Source organism: Heterodontus francisci, chromosome 22, assembly GCF_036365525.1.
Source record: "Heterodontus francisci isolate sHetFra1 chromosome 22, sHetFra1.hap1, whole genome shotgun sequence".
Classification (NCBI taxonomy): Eukaryota; Metazoa; Chordata; class Chondrichthyes; order Heterodontiformes; family Heterodontidae; genus Heterodontus; species Heterodontus francisci.
This window is the reverse complement of record NC_090392.1, coordinates 71,710,845-71,727,567: the sequence shown is the minus strand read 5'-3', so window position 1 is coordinate 71,727,567 and position 16,723 is coordinate 71,710,845. Positions and strand designations below refer to the sequence as shown.

At 43.8% G+C, this 16,723-nt stretch overlaps 1 protein-coding gene across 1 annotated transcript in view; it reads right to left on the bottom strand.

Annotated features, from left to right (window-relative positions):
* LOC137381425 (proprotein convertase subtilisin/kexin type 7-like) overlaps window positions 1–16,723 on the bottom strand; it is a 233,323-nt gene that overhangs the window by 15,765 nt on the left and 200,835 nt on the right. The window contains 1 exon segment of the mRNA XM_068054003.1: window positions 4,096–4,190. Coding sequence (XP_067910104.1) covers window positions 4,096–4,190 — 95 coding nt within the window.

Genomic DNA, 16,723 nt, shown 5'->3' with positions numbered 1-16,723 from the left:
CCTCCTTCTGTTCCTATTCCTCCACCAGCATATGGCCATCAAACCAACCAGCTGGCTGGAATGACACTGGGAGATTTCGTGAAGAAAGGGTAAAATGGGAGACAAAAATATCACTTCCGGAGACTTTCTACAGACTTCTAGCGGTACAGAATCAAACAATTTCACTTGCTTATTTTTGCAAACCATTTGCAATAATGGATGAGTTCCAGCCTCTGAGAAATGCACAAAAACGTCAAAAATGCCCAGGTCAATGGGAATAAATTCCTTAAAGCTTTCAGAATCAAACACATGTCAAATAAAGAGCATAGTTAGACTAGCAATGATAACCTGCATTGCTTGTAATTTAGATGAACTCAGAGTGAAAAAATAAATGGTCTGTGGCTGATTCCTGTGTGTGTCTTCTATTCAGTTGACAGTAACTAGGGTCAGTTTAGCTCAATTGGAATCACTCTCGCCCGAGTCACAAGGTTATAGGTTCAAGCCACCACTCCGCTCCCCTGCCCCCCCCCCCCAAGAAAGCCAACCTAGGCTGACATTTCAGTGAAGGTGGGGTGCTTTTCAGAGGTGCTGTCTTTCAGAGAATGCATCAAACTGAGGCAGCATCTGCCACTACAGGTTGTTATAAAACATCCCAAGCAGAACAGGGAGTTCTCCCCATGTCCAGGTCAACATCTCTCCCTCTACCACCACTCAAAAGATATCAACCGGTCATTAATCTCTTTTGCTGTCTGTGAGACCCTGTTGCATGCAAATTCACTGCCATTTTTGTCTGCATAGCAACAGTTGCTGCATTTCAAAGTCACCCACTAATATCAAAGTGCTTTGTGAAATCCTGGGGACATGTCAAGACAGCACATAAATGCAAATTCTTTCTGAGATAGAACGAGAGAGGAAAAAAGGGAGAAAAATGAGTATAAAGGGGAAGGAAACACAAACCGGCTTGATTAATGAAGTGCCACATTACCAATGAGCTGGGAACCTGCTTTTTGCTGATGAAAGCTCATCCGTAAAAGACAAAAAAAAAATGCCGAAACTGAACTCTGGTAAAGTGGGATACAAGAGGGCATAGTTGAGGATCAGGGCAGGACGTGAAAATACAGACCGTGCCAGATAACAAACAAAAGAAAATAAAAATCTGAGCAGTGGCCAACTATAAGTCTTCGCCTACAGAATAGGACCATTCTAGTGTGTCAAGTATCCCCAATGGAAATGACAGATGGAAAGAGGCCGAGACAGAGAGATTTCTGAGCTCAGACAGAAGTTGAACAGTGTAAGACAGAGCTAATGAACAGATAAATGTATAACAGTCCAAAGCAGGTTTAACAGGGGCAGCAGAAAGGAAACACTGTTCTTCTCTAAGCTTGTATTTGCCTGGGGTTATAGTGATGGAGCATATTGGTGTACCAATGCATACAGCTGTGAAGAGCTAGGATGTATGCTTGCATAGATAGTAAGTAGCCAACCCAAACAAAATAACCATATTTTGTAGTATTTAGTCATCGCTGGGTTGATAAATGTAATGTTATTAATAAAATAGGCTCTATTTACCAAAAGGCCAAGATAAACATGCTTGCTATGGCTTATTGGGTAAATGGCCTGCCCAGGTGTGCTAGAACAGGAACCTCCAAGATTTGATTCCCATTCTGTGTTGCATTAGCTTCCATTGGCTTCAAAGACCTCAGGGTTGGAAGAAGGCAAAAAATGGCCAAGAATCTATCTGAACACTCCCTCATTACCACTGTTAGAAGATACATGCCTGTGACCACCAGGTGTGAACATGATCTGGTTTTACTGTTTAAGATTGAATAATCTAATGATACTCTCCGTCTACGTTCACACAGTACTGTAGGGCTTCCAGTGCTGTGGAACTACATGCCATTAAGAGTCACTTGTCTAGAAATTGCAGGCCATTTTTGAACTTGGAATTAGCACAATCGGGTGGGAGGTGAGGAATTTAATTCCGCCAGGTTCCAACCTCTTCCTCGTCAACTTCTTCCATCCACCTCCTCCTTTGTGACAGCCCTGTTGGAAGCAGGGCTGGGTTGATGCTGGGCTCCCCTGGCATTCCTGCCAGGTCCTCCCAGCGGTGGATATACCGGCTTGAAGCAGGCTTATGTATTACATGGAATTTTACAGCACAGAAACAGGTCATTTGGCCCAACAGGACGATGCTGGTGTTTATGCTCCATGTGAGCCTCCTCCCACCTTACTTCATCTCAAGCCCGACAATTTTACTTCTTTCTCCTGCATGTCCTGATCTAGCGCCCTCTTAGTTGCATCTAAGCCATTAGCTTCAACTACTGCATGTGGTAGGCCCAAAAGTGGGTCTTACAATGCTACTCGATCCAAGAGACTGAGAGCTGTTAGATGAGTGACAGAGGAATTCCGAATGAGGCAGCTTACTCTTTAAAAGGACCAGCCTGCACTCCCTGATTGCGCTGGTAAGTGCCGCTCTAAAAGCTTGCTGGTTCCGAGGAATGGGCATGCCAGTGGTGCTGTTGTTGGTGCTGGCGCCTACCCCTATTATTTATGTGTCCCCAAGATTAGGCAAGAGGCAGTACAAGGGCAAACAAGCGTGCAAAAGTGGAGGAACAAAGATTCTGGATTTTCAGTCTACTGCTTCCAGGAAAGCAGGGGAGAAAATTATCAAAGAGAACTCCATATGGATGCCATCTATACATTTCCAACAAGCTCTGGAATATAATTTTGTGTATGTTGTCAAAAATCCTACAACAAAGAGGGAGCCTGTGCTGGCCCTTTGAAAGAGCTATCCAATTAGTTCCACTCCCTCACTCTTTCTCCATAGCCAAGCTAAGTTGAACACTTCCTTTCACTTGGGAGGCTGTAATCCGAAATGTAGGTTCTCGCACCTACACTGTTTGGGGTCTTCTTCTCACTGCTGCTCTCACATGCGTTCAAGTCTTCAAAAGAAGGAATTTTCCTCCACGCAAGATCAGGTGGCAGGTTGTTCAACCTTGCCCGTCTTAGAGTGAAGACCAAAGTACGGACGGTCCTCATCAGGGAACTCCTCTTTGCTGACGATGCTGCATTAACATCTCACACTGAAGAGTGCCTGCAGAGACTCATCGACAGGTTTGCGGCTGCCTGCAACGAATTTGGCCTAACCATCAGCCTCACGAAAACGAACATCATGGGACAGGACGTCAGAAATGCCCCATCCATAAATATTGGCTTCCACGCTCTGGAAGTGGTTCAAGAGTTCACCAACCTAGGCTCAACTATCACCAGTAACCTGTCTCTCGATGCAGAAATCAACAAGCGCATCGGAAAGGCTTTCTCTGCTATGTCCAGACTGGCCAAGAGAGTGTGGGAAAATGGCACACTGACACAGAACACAAAGTTCCAAGTGTATCAAGCCTGTGTCCTCAGTACCTTGCTCTACGGCAGCGAGGCCTGGACAACGTACGTCAGCCAAGAGCGACGTCTCAATTCATTCCATCTTCGCTGCCTCCGGAGAATACTTGGCATCAGGTGGCAGGACCGTATCTCCAAGGCAGAAGTCCTCGAGGCGGCCAACATCCCCAGCATATACACCCTACTGAGTCAGCGGCGCTTGAGATGGCTTGGCCATGTGAGCCGCATGGAAGATGGCAGGATCCCCAAGGACACATTGTACAGTGAGCTAGTCACTGGTATCAGACCCACCGGCTGTCCTTGTCTCCGCTTTCAAGACGTCTGCAAACACGACATGAAGTCCTGTGACACTGATCACAAGTCGTGGGAGTCATTTGCTAGCGATCGCCAGAGCTGGTGGGCAACCATAAAGGCGGGGCTAAAGCGTGGCGAGTCAAAGAGACTTAGCAGTTGGCAGGACAAAAGACAGAAGCACAAGGATAGCGCCAACTGTGTAACAGCCCCGACAACCAATTTTATCTGCAGCACCTGTGGAACAGTCTGTCACTCTAGAATTGGCCTTTATAGCCACTCCAGGCGCTGCTCCACAAACCACTGACCACCTCCAGGCGCTTACCCATTGTCTCCTGAGACAAGGAGGCCAAAGAGAAAGAGAAGAGATCCCATCAATTCTGCATTCAGTAGTTTCACCCTCTAGCACAATACGAGGAGCTTGATTACCTAAATCACGAATAACCATCTTGTAGATGCCTTCTGCTCTCTCACCCCAGCATCGCACAGTAGAATACATCCAGTCAGTGAAGCCAGAAGCGTCCCTGTATGGAGGAAGAAAACAGATTGTGCAGTTAGTCAGTGACTGTCCGCTAACCTGCTCATTTAATGGGTTATTTGCGGACTCCCTCTGCAGGACTGTTCCCATTTCAGGGCTGGGGCTGCCAGTTTGCTGAGCGTGGTGAGGCTGCCATTACCTGCTCGGTGGAACTGACTAGGCGTGCATCACGAGACAGGCAAATAGGGAATTTTACAACAGTTTACAATTCAAGTCTTCTGAATAGGGTCCCAATGTCATCCCTGACAACACTCACCTTTACAGGTCATAACATATGGTTCAGTATATTTCCCCAGTTCTACTCCCTCTGCTCAGTTTAAGCCAGGTTCTCCCTTCTCAGAGCCATGGCTGCAGATGGGGGAAAGCAGGCAATCGTGGTCTGGGCAATACTCAGAGTTGTCCAGGTTCCTCCAATTCTCCTTCCAACCCTGTTGGGAAGTACCAAGTCTCGCTTTACAACTTACTCCAAAGTAACAGCCCTATGGCTCTCATGGGTGAAATCAATGGCACAAGTTCACAGTTACCGGTCAACATTTCAAGCGCCACTTCACAATGTGCAGCATGTGACTGTTTTTAAGCAAATATTTAGGCATATAAGAAGAAATGAGAAAATAAGAAAGCTGATGACAATCAATATTCAAAAAGGACCATTTTACTGAATTGTATCCTCCAAATACATTACATCTCGATTATAGCTTATATTACAGCAAATATCCAAAGAGGTTCTGCTGGTTAGATTTCAAAATTTATTCCTTTGAATAGGACATCTTAAGTATTTCAGACTGGGTTACAGCCAACATTAAATAACCATTTTGGAGTGGAAACCACAATACTGAGTGTTCCCTTGCAAGAATAATCATCTGGCTTTCAAATTCATTCCTGTTGGATAAAATACTTTTGCTTCAATGTCAGGTTACACACAGTAACATTATACATCATGTCCTTCATAGCAGCAATAAAAAAAAATGATGAAATATTTACAAGTGAAGAGTTGGAGAAGCCCAAAGTTAACTTATTAAAATGTGCATACACAAGTCAAGGGAAAGCAATATAAAGTGGATTCTGAGGAGCGTCCAGGAGCACGAGAGCAAGGTTTTATTTTAAAGCTGCTCTTTGAGAGATAAATAGGCTGCTGAAAAGGGAGTGAGAGAAAAATATCAGACATGACTAAGTATCAAGACATTCTTTGTGGGTTCTGTAAGCTTTATGGGTAAACTTAAAATTCACATATATTTGCCATTTCTTAACCATCATTTTTATTCTCAAATTGTCTTCAGATTTATTTAGTTAGTCGGAGTTTGCTGACTGGGAATTTAACCAGTCAATGACCATCATTTAAAAAGAATGCAGTTTGTAGAAAGGTTCTCCCCTTCCCCAATTTGATTCTTCGCCTTCCCTGAAAAAGGCAATTGCTGTTGGGCTGCAGTTTATTGGGAATCAGCTATTTTCTGGTACGTCAGCCAACAGGCCATTCCTCATGTTTGACCCACGATAGCAGGCCACTTGATCCTGGAGGGCAATCAATCAGAGCACAATCATATTCTCACTTAGCGAGAGACTCGCTCTGTAAAAAAAAAAAAAATCTCTCTCCTCATCTCCTCGCTGGTTCCTTTGCCAATTATCTTATATCGGTGTCCTCTGGTTACTGACCCCCTTGCCGGTGGAAACTCCTTATTTACTCTCTCAAAACCCCTCATTATTTTGAATATCTCTATTTAAACCCCTCAACCTACCCTGCTCAAAGGAGAATAATCCCACCTTCTCTAATCTCTCCGCAAAACTGATGTCCCTCGTCACTGGCACAATTCTGATAATTCGCCTCTGCACCCTCTCCAAGGCATGGATAGCCTTTGTGAAATGTGGTGCCTGGAATTGGACATACGCCAGCTGAGGCCTAACCAATGATTTATAAAGGTTTCTTCTGGTCTGATTAGGCTGCTAAAGGTGATGTATAAATGTATGTTATTGTTGTTTAGCACAACTTCCTTCCTTTTGTACTCTATACCTCTATTTATAAAGCCAAGGATCTCATATGCATTCTTTAGAAAAAAAAACTATTCCAAACACTGGAAATACACATAGAATTACAATGCAGTGACAGGCCATTTGGCCTAATCAGTTCCATGTAGGCATTTATCCTGCATACAACTAGTTTCCCTAATCTATATGCCCATCTTGTTTCCATAATCCTTTCATTCAACCACCCATTTAACCTATTCTTAAATGTTGTCATGGGCTTGATTTTAAGACCCAGTTGGGGCAGGGAATGGAGGCAGACGGGTCATCCCGCTCCAAGACCATTTATCCGGAGGAGAGATGGTGTGGGGTGGGGGAGGCAGGGCTACCTGCCATTGGATGGCGAGCCAGCCCTCTGGTCAATAATTGTCCGCTCTGGGATAAATCTCATTGAGTGATTGTTCCCCAAACAGTGCAGACTTCTGACCCCCATTTGACCCCGACAGCAGTGTTCAGAAGCAGGAAAAATCCAGCCCCGATCTCTGCTTCAATTGCTAGCTCCAGTGGTAACTCATAACCCTCTGTATAACTATATTTCCCCTACTTTTTGCCCTGAATCTCTTACATTTAATCTTATATTGATGTCATCTCATTCTAAACACAGGTCAGGTAGCATCTGAAAGGATGAACATTTCCAGTGTCAGTCCTCAGCAGAACTCTTTGAGTGTCCTTGGAACATATCCTTTTTCGACCCTCTTTCTGCAGGTGGTATATGGGGAGAAAAACAAACGGGGATGGGAAAAAATGGCCAAAATAAAGCCATCAGCTTGCCATTTCTTCCTCCCTTCACTTTAATGGAAGGCCAGTGAACTCAATAGTGGAAAACCATGGCCCACATTTCTGGCCCCCACTTAACATCGCTCAAGAACTTCAGTTTGGTCTCCTCCCCAAGTTCTTTGGGAAGATATGGGAAACACAGCATCGGAACATTCTTGGAATCACAGAGAACTTCACACACATCAGAGCTGAAGTGGATAAAGATATTTTCTTTCAATGCCTGACTAAATTCCTCTGGAGCGTCACTGCATGGGAAAGGAGAGCAAAAGGGCATAAGTGGAATATCGGGAGTTGTTCTGAGGCAGAGAGCTGCAGACGTCGCCAGAGAAATGGATTGGAACATGTAGAATAGATGTAAACTGAAATAAATCTAAAAGCTTTAATAGATTTTGCTGGTTTCAGCTTTAGAGTTCAGCTGCTGATTAAGTCGTCAAAGAGTGTGTTTAGGTCCCAGAAATTCCTGCCTTCCTCGTTTAGATTATTAATGGTTTCATGCGTGTTCGCTGTGAGCTGACGGTAAGGTGTGAATTGCATTTATTATTTTGATTGTATCTGGATACATTCAGACTGTGGTATGTAGCAAACGTGTGCAATATTGCTCATCTACTCAGGAACCTATAAGCCATCTCCAGTCCTTTGCAAAATCACGATTCTTTATTTGATTTTGCCTGGGAAAGACAGTGATAAAGAATTCAATGCAGTTTATAGCTTATGAGCTACTTTTTAAATTGTACTCACTCCTACAGTTTAGGATGTGGCAACCAATTTGTGCACAGCAAGCTTTCAAACAGCAAGGTGATAATGACCAGTTAATCTGTTTTTGCGATATTGATTGAGGGGTAAATATTGGACAGCATATTGGGGACAACATCCCCTGCTGTTAATCAAAATAGTGCATGGCATCTTTTACATCCACCTGAGGGGTCAGACGGGCCCTTGATTTAACCTCTCATCTGAAAGACAGAACCTATGACAGTGCAGCGCTCCCTCAGTCCTGCCCCTCCGACGGTGCAGCGCTCCCTCAGTCCTGCCCCTCCGACGGTGCAGCGCTCCCTCAGTCCTGCCCCCCCGACGGTGCAGCGCTCCCTCAGTCCTGCCCCTCCGACGGTGCAGCGCTCCCTCAGTCCTGCCCCCCCGACGGTGCAGCGCTCCCTCAGTCCTGCCCCTCCGACGGTGCAGCGCTCCCTCAGTCCTGCCCCTCCGACGGTGCAGCGCTCCCTCAGTCCTGCCCCTCCGACGGTTGATTGAGCAGAAGGAAGGTTAATTTCTAACACATTGTTGGAGATACTTGATTTTACAAAACACTGGTGGCACAAGGTGACAAAACTACCAAATATACGCTGTATTTAACTAGAAATTTGTTTTCTAAAAGCCATAAGGGCAATTCTCATTGCAAACTTTTCTCATTGTATTCATTTTGAAAATACCATTTGTTTTGCAAAATATTTCTTCTGTAACGTGATTATATTTATTCCAATAAACTGAGATGACTGCAAGTATAATAATTAAGAGTTCGGTTACACCATTCTGTGAATTGATGATTATTGATAAAATTAGTTTCTGGGAGATAGTGGGGGAGATAAATAGAGATAGATGAATATTGGTTGGAGAGATTTAATGCTGGATGCGAGATATGATGTTCATTGTATAACAGCTGATGTAGCCATGTGGGAAATATTAAATTGTGGTCTTATAGCCGATGAGTTGCAGAGTCAGCAGGCTTTTGGTCTCACTTGGGGTCTTGTGGCGAACAATGTCGAGGCACTGAATGCTTTTGCTCTTTACAGGTTGATGACAGTTTGATGTGGAGAGTGTGCTGATATCTGCAGCCAATGGAGAAAACCCAACACATTCTATACTTCACTGGGGACATTCTGTATAATCTCACTGAACCGCACGCTTTTTGTATTGTACTCTCATCACTAGTGCATTCTGCCCAGTGCAAGGTGTAAATGCCAGCTCTCATTATTTTCAGCAAAGATGTTATCTGATCCATGCATTAATTATGATTCAGCAATTTATAGATTTTTGCACTTTAACATAATTAACATTTGTTGTGTTAGAGTCTAGAAGCAAAGTCGCTGTGATTGCCCAAAGCACCCCATGTAGTTGATTCCACTCAGTTTACATAGCAAGGCAGATCATGCCTGCAAGATTATAGAGGCTAATAACAAGGCAAATAGTGATAGATTGTTTCCACTAGTCACAAACAGTAACCAGAGGAACAAACTCAAGATATTCATAATGATTAAAGAGGTTAGCAAAACAAAACTTGTTACAGAGATGGTTAAAATGTGGTATTCCCTGGTTGTGGAAGCAGAGTCAATCAATTCATGTAAAAGGTAACTGTCTTTCAAGAAATGGAATATTAAAAAGGTATTGGGAGCAAGCAGAATAAAGGGAAAACCATCAGCATAGATTTACTGGTCTAAATGGCCTCTTTCTATGCCTCCCAATTTACCTATCCACTGACTTCAACTGGAAATCAGGCCAGGTTTATAACAGGCTGCCAATCTAAAGCCATCAGTTTTACCCACAGTACGTTTACTAACAAAGCAATTTTTGTATGAATCAGCACCAAAGAGTATATAAGCCGTTCACCATTTCTCTCCCAGAAACTTCTGGATCTTGCCTTCCTCCTGTCCTTGGAGGAAAGAGGCTCTGCTGACTCTCAGCCCAGTCTCTCCTTTTAGTTGACGGCCTCCAACCCTGGCTCAAATTCTGGGGTCGGGACCATTAGGATGGTGAGGGTGGGCACATCGGAGGTGCCCATCCTGGTCAGTCTAGGGGAAGGTGGAGCAGCACGGCCACTAGGTGAATCCCAGGGGATTGGCAGGTGGGTGGGGGGGAAGGAGGGGATGCAAGGATTAAAAAAAACCCTCAAACCTCTACTTCCTAATTGTTCTCCAGTGATCCTTGCAAGAATGTTCACATGGTTGGATGTTGGGTGAGGATGGAATTGAGTCCAGCTAAGATGCACTCATGGATAAATAGACTGCTGGCACCATTATGCACTCGATTAACCTGTCAGCCATGTGATGCATGCCATGGTCGAATAGCCAGTGGGCACTCAGTAACTGCACCCACACACAAGTAGGTGCTTAAGTTAAGGCCTGTGAAACAGTAGGACTCATTTCTTTCAGGAGAGAGGAAACAAAAAGGTCGGCTTTTGATGTGTGTGACCTTGTTGGCTGTGAAGCAACTAATCACAGTCAGCTAAAAAAAGTGCAGAAATCCAAGGCAATTGAGAACAGGCCCAATTATTTCTGCGAAACAAAAGCATTTGAACCAGAAGGCAAAGAGGCTGAGAGCCCATTCCCCAAGCGGAAATGAAGGCCAGCTGCAGCTACATTGTGCTTCAAACCAGCTAATTACAGTAACACAAGAATTAATAGCCAACAGTTCGCTGACAATGGACAGAATGTTCTGTCCAGAACAATCACCATTCTCTACTGACTGACTACACAGCACGAATTAATCACACCACATACATGCAACTTGTACAGGCCTGACTTCAAATAAATAAAAGCTGTGTTCCTGCTGGTGTTCGCTCTGTTGTATTTCTGCACTGGTGTTTCTCAGGCTCATCAGAAAGAACACCACCTCGGAATCGACCACACAAATGCTTCTTATAAAAGCTCCCTCCCAAATTACATTTGACTGCTTCATGCACTATTCCCTGTCGGGTGACTTGCTTCTGGCGCTGCCCATGCAAATCTATGACTAGTCCAGATAAAAAGGAACTAGCCCTAGGAAAACTGAATGGGAAGGGTATAGGGAGGGAACGGGCAAGAGACTCGTCTCCCAATTCCGTCACCTATTAGCACCAAGCATCTGGCATGTGGGGACAGGGTGCTCAGACCCACCTACTACCATTTAGCAACACAGCCAGCTGGCACAATAACATACACCACCGCTGCTGCACACCTTCAACATAACATGAACATAGGAAATAGAAGCATGAGCAGGCCATTCAGCCCCTCGAGCCTGCTCCACCATGGCTAATCTTCCTCAACGCCATTTTCCCCGCACTACCCCCATACCCCTTGATATCTTTAACATCTGGAAATTTATCGATCTCTGACTTGAATCTACTCAATGATTGAGCCTCCACAGCCCTCTGGGTTAAAGAATTCCAAAGATTCACCACCCTCTGTGAAACAATTACAGCACTCTTTAATGAGTGTTTCTTCCAATTAGCATCATGAGAAAGGTGGGGATGGGGGAAGCACGAGAAAAATCTCCCATACCAGAAATTTATTTTCCATTTATCCCCCACTCTGCCCCCTGGAGACCAGCGAGTGGCTGGACTGTGTTTCTGGAACTTAGAAGTTGAAGTAACTGGATAGCTGCTCAGAGATTGTCTTATAATTTAAAAGATGCAATCTGGGACAGCGTCTCAACTTCCCTTCAATCCAGGAAAGCAATTTAATTTAGCTCTCCATCCGGAGAAAGGAAACAACAGGCAGTCAAACAGTGTGAAACAAGTCGTTTGTACTGCCAACTTCATCTGGAATGTCGACTTGTTGTCATATCCTTGATATATTTTCAAATAGGTGCACAAGAAATATCAGGAACAGGATAAGATCATGTGGTCTAATCGGCCAGCCTCTTTTGGTCTGATCTCAATCAGCCAATATCCTTTCTCACCCCATATCCTTAATCTGCTTTCGCCCCTCTGCAGAAATAAATCTACTTGTCACTTGAACATTTTGAATCAGTTTGTGTACATTTTATTATATATATTTATTTATTTAGAGATACAGCACTAAAACAGGCCCTTCGGCCCACCGAGTCTGTGCCGACCAACAACCACCCATTTATACTAACTCTACAGTAATCCCATATTCACTACCACCTCCCTACACTAGGGGAAATTTACAATGGCCAATTTACCTATCACCTGCAAGCCTTTGGCTCTGGGAGGAAACCGGAGCACCCGGCGGAAACCCACGCGGTCACAGGGAGAACTTGCAAACTCTGCACAGGCAGTACCCAGAATTGAACCTGGGTCGCTGGAGCTGTGAGGCTGTGGTGCTAACCACTGCGCCACCCATATACTTTGGTTTTTAAAAAATTCTTTCATGGGATGTGGGTGTCGCTAGCAAGGCCAGCAGCATTTGTTGCCCATCCTTAATTGCCCTTGTACTCAGTGGCTTGCTAGACCATTTCAGAGGGCAGTTAAGAGTAAACCACATTGCTGTGGGTCTGGAGTCACATGTCGGCCAGACCAAGCAAGGATGGCAGATTTCCTTCCCTAAAGGACAATAGTGAACTAGATGGGTCTTTGCGACAATCGATGATCGCTTCACGGCACCATTGCTGAGATTAGCTTTCAATTCCAGATTTTTAAAATGAGTAAAATTTTAATTTCACCTACTGCTGCAGTGGGATTTGAACCTATGTCCCCAAGCCTGGGCCTCTGGATTACTAGTCCACACGTCGACCTGTGCAGCTCAAAACTCGGACTTGCCCTTTTTAACAAAATAGTGAGAAGGGCGAGTGATTTGTTAGAGCGACATAACTCAACAAATCCTGCAAATTTGAATACCTATAACAAGTACTGCAATTTTACATTAGAAAGTCCCAGTTTTTGAAAACTAACAAATCACTTGCTGTAACTTGGTAACGCGTGCCGTAAATTGAAAATAGTCATGAAAAGAACAAAAGCGACAGATTGGAAGAATTGTGTTTCTTTAAATTCAAAGGGTCATAGGACATGGAATGCCCTATTAGATGGAAACAGTGGTTGAAGCAACAACAACTTACATTTATATAGCACCTTTAACATATAAAAAGGCACATTATCAGACAAAAATGAACACCGCACCACAGAAAGACACACAAGGACGGGTGACCAAAAGCTTGGTCAAAAAGATAAATTTTCAGGAGCGTCTTAAAGGAGATGGGGGGGTGGGGGTGGTGGAGAGGTAGAGGGATTTAGGGTGGGAATTTCAGAGCTTAGGACCAAGGAGCTGAAGGCAGTATCAGTTCTGAAGGGGGTAAAGGGTTGAGATGGAAAGGGAGATGAGAGGGGACGAGCAAGTGCAGAGAAGGTTTTCACTTTACATTTGCCTTGTTTTAAAAAAAAATGTTCATATGCTCTGTGATCTAGAAACTTGGCTTTCTGCTGCAAAATATAAATGCAGGCTTGTGTACAATAAAAATAATGTTGGAAATATTCAGTCAAAAGATAAATTTTTTTTTAAAAAAAACAAGATTGTTTCCTCTGAAAAACTGGCTACTGTCATGACAAATATCTTTTGAAATGAACAGTCGTCAGTGCATTCAGCAGCTGCAAGACCAAAAATAGAGCGAATGTTGCCCAATTAAACACTGGAAAGTAACAGTCCGATTGCCACAAGATCGATGTCAAAAACTAATCCCCAAAAATGAAACACAATCCAGAAGGACCTAATTTCAACCAATGTTTGGGTTTGCCAGTTATGCAAGACAGGCCTCATCATGACTTAGGAGTTTAAAGATTCAATTTCAGAGCTTTCAACCAAGATGTTTGCTCCCCGTGATGAGAGGTAGATGGTACACATTATAACCCCAAGCTACATGTGTGTAGGGCGTGTGCGTGTATGTGTGCACATGTGAATGCGTGCCAACAAGGTAGCATTACCTCATGGGGGAAAGATAATACGCCAGACAACCTCTCCTCCAACCTAAACATCCTGTCAGCCAATTCAGTAAAACTAATTTAGTTAAATCAATATCAACAAAGAACATCAAAGAACAAACTGACCCCATACTAATGAAAACCGAATCTTCCACCCAAGGCCAACGCGACCTCAAAAGTTCAAATGAACCCTTTTCACCAACACAGATTTTTCAAGTTTTGAAACAATTAGAACTTTATAAATCACTGGTTAGGCCTCAGCTGGAATATTGTGGGCAATTCTGGGCACTGCACTTCAAGAAAGATGTAAAGGCCTAAGAAAGGGGACAGAGGTGGTTTACCAGGATGTTACCAGGGATCAGGGACTTCAGTCCTGAGGTCAGGTTGGAAAAGCTAGGACTGTTCTCCTTGGAACAGAGAAGGTTAAGAGGTGACCTACAGAGGTTTTCAAGATGTTGAGAGGTTTTGATCGAGTAAATAGGGAAATAATATTCCCTTTGGAGAGTGGGTCATTAACTAGAGGTCATTGGAAAAAGATCTAGAGGAGAGATGAGAAGTTTTTTCACTCAGAGTTGTTGGGATCTGGAGCGCTCTAACTGAACATGTGGTGGAAGCTGATTCCGTAAAAATTTTAAAAAGGGAATTGGACAGATACTTGAGAATGAAGAACTTACAGGGTTACAGACAAAAAGCAGGGATGTGGGACTAAGCACGGCTGCTCTATCAAGCAGCCAGCACAGGCACAATAGCCTGTTTGGTCTCCTTCTGTAGTAAGTTTCTATGATTTTATAATATTACTAATAGATGACATTAATATTTTAATTGGGACTAATAGTGCTTCAGCGATAAGAAATAATTCTAGTCCGAGACATTGATGCATATATTCTTCACCCTTGAACTGGGAAACATTGCCAAATTTTGCTCAGGGAAGAATCAATTTGTGCAAATCCTGTGAACCAGTTGGCAGATGTCTAGGAAATGGGTGACAGACTGTATATATAGATGTACAATGCAAGGGAAAATTTGTTTACATAAATTGGGAGGAGCGGGGGTGTATGGCAATCTGTGCTGGTGCCTGCATTCAAGATCCTGGGGCTTACCATTGACCAGAAACTTAACTGGAACAGCCATATAAATACGGTGGCTTGGCTATAAGAGCAAGTCAGAGGCTGGGAATTCTGCAGCGAGTAACCCATCTCCTCACTCCCCAAAGCCTGTCCACCATCTACAAGGCACAAGGTGGGAGTGTGATGGAATACTCTCCACTTGCCTGGATGGGTGTAGCTCCAACAACACTACAGAAGCTTGACACTGTCCAGAGCAAAGCAGCCCACTTGATGAGCACCCCATCCACCACTGGCGCACAGTAATAGCAGTGTGTACCCTCTACAAGATGCACTGCAGCAACTTGTTAAGGCTCCTCCGACAGCACCTTCCAAATTGCGACCTTGACCACCTAGAAGCACAAGGGCAGCAGTTGCAAGGAAACACCACCACCTGCAAGTTCTCCTCCAAGCCGCACAATATTCTGACTTGGAACTATATCGCCATTCCTGCACTGTCGCTGGGTCAAAATCCTGGAACGCCCTTCCTAACAGCATTGTGGGTGTACCTACACCACATGGACTGCAGCGGTTCAAGAAGACAGCTTGCCACCACCTTCACAAGGACAATTAGGGAAGGGCAATAAATGCTGGCCTAGCCAGTGATGTCCACATCCTGTGAACAAAGGAAAAAAAAAGCAAGTGCAAAATATGTCCGACAGAAGTGGAAACTCTTTCAGTTCTTGATATGGATTACTTCTGGACCAGATAGTAATTCCCCAAATCAGACCAATTTTTACCTGCTGTGAATTGTTATACAAGCAATGGGCATGCAAAACTTCACCCAGTAAAGGCTTTGCTGGCTAATGTTCCCCCTCTCTCTCTAGTTACCTTCAATTTAACTTAATCTGTAGAGATGAACTATTTATTTACTGTCTGCAAAGTACACACCAAACGAGCCATCCACCTCAACACTAAACTCCACCATCTTACCATTCACAAATAAGGCACACACAACAGCCCTTCCAACTTTAAGTTCCATATAAAAATACAACCAGCATTTTCATTTAACTTAGTCTTGATAAATGAACAGCTGAGGTCACTGAACCTGTGGTATAAAGAGACTGAGACTTGGCGAATCAGTTTGGTAATTGTGAGTTATACAGTTGATGTTATTTGTTTTATTTTGGTAAATAACTGAGTTCCGTTCTACACTCTTTAGAGTTTTGCATACACCATTAACTATCTTGGCAATTCTACAACAGTACAAAATAAAAACAAAATTCCATGTAGTGTTATGGGATTATGTGTTAATTGTATATTAATTGCATTTGATGATATGCAGGTGGTGAGCATTAACTGGGGTTTCACTTGCGCTCCTATAAATAGACACAGACCAAATCTGTGTTGGTTGCGTGAGGAGTTGTACGCTTGCAATGTGTAACTCTGTAAATAAATATAAAAATGTGTACAGATTGGCTCCAGTTCTATCCTTCACCAACTGCCTTTCTGGAATTGAACACAGAGCATCACAGGCTCCCTCAGTTACTGTCTCCATTGGGCATCCTTTTCATTTCTAGATACTAATTCAAAACGGTCGGTTATCAGATGGGCTGTTAATTCGACAACACCTCCCAAAACTGTGGCCTCCACCAGCTAAAATGACACAGGCAGCAAGTGCATGGGAACAGCATCACCTCCAAGTTCCCCTCCAAGACACACACCATCCTGACTTGGGCATACATCACCCATTCCTTCACTGTCACTGGGTCAAAATCCTGGAATTCTCTCCCCAACAGCACAGTAGGAGCACCTTCACCACATGGATAGCAGTGGTTCAAGAACATGGCTCACACCACCTTCTCAAGGGCAATCAGGGGATGGACAATAAATACTGGCCTTGTTAATGATACCCATACCCCCAGAATGAATTTTTAAAAATTGACTCTAATGAGTGATTGCTCGTCAAGTAACATTTGTGTGGGAAATAGAAATTTCTAAGGAACAGAAATGCTTTTCTGAGGCTCAGATTAAAAGCAAAATGGCAGGGCAGAGAAA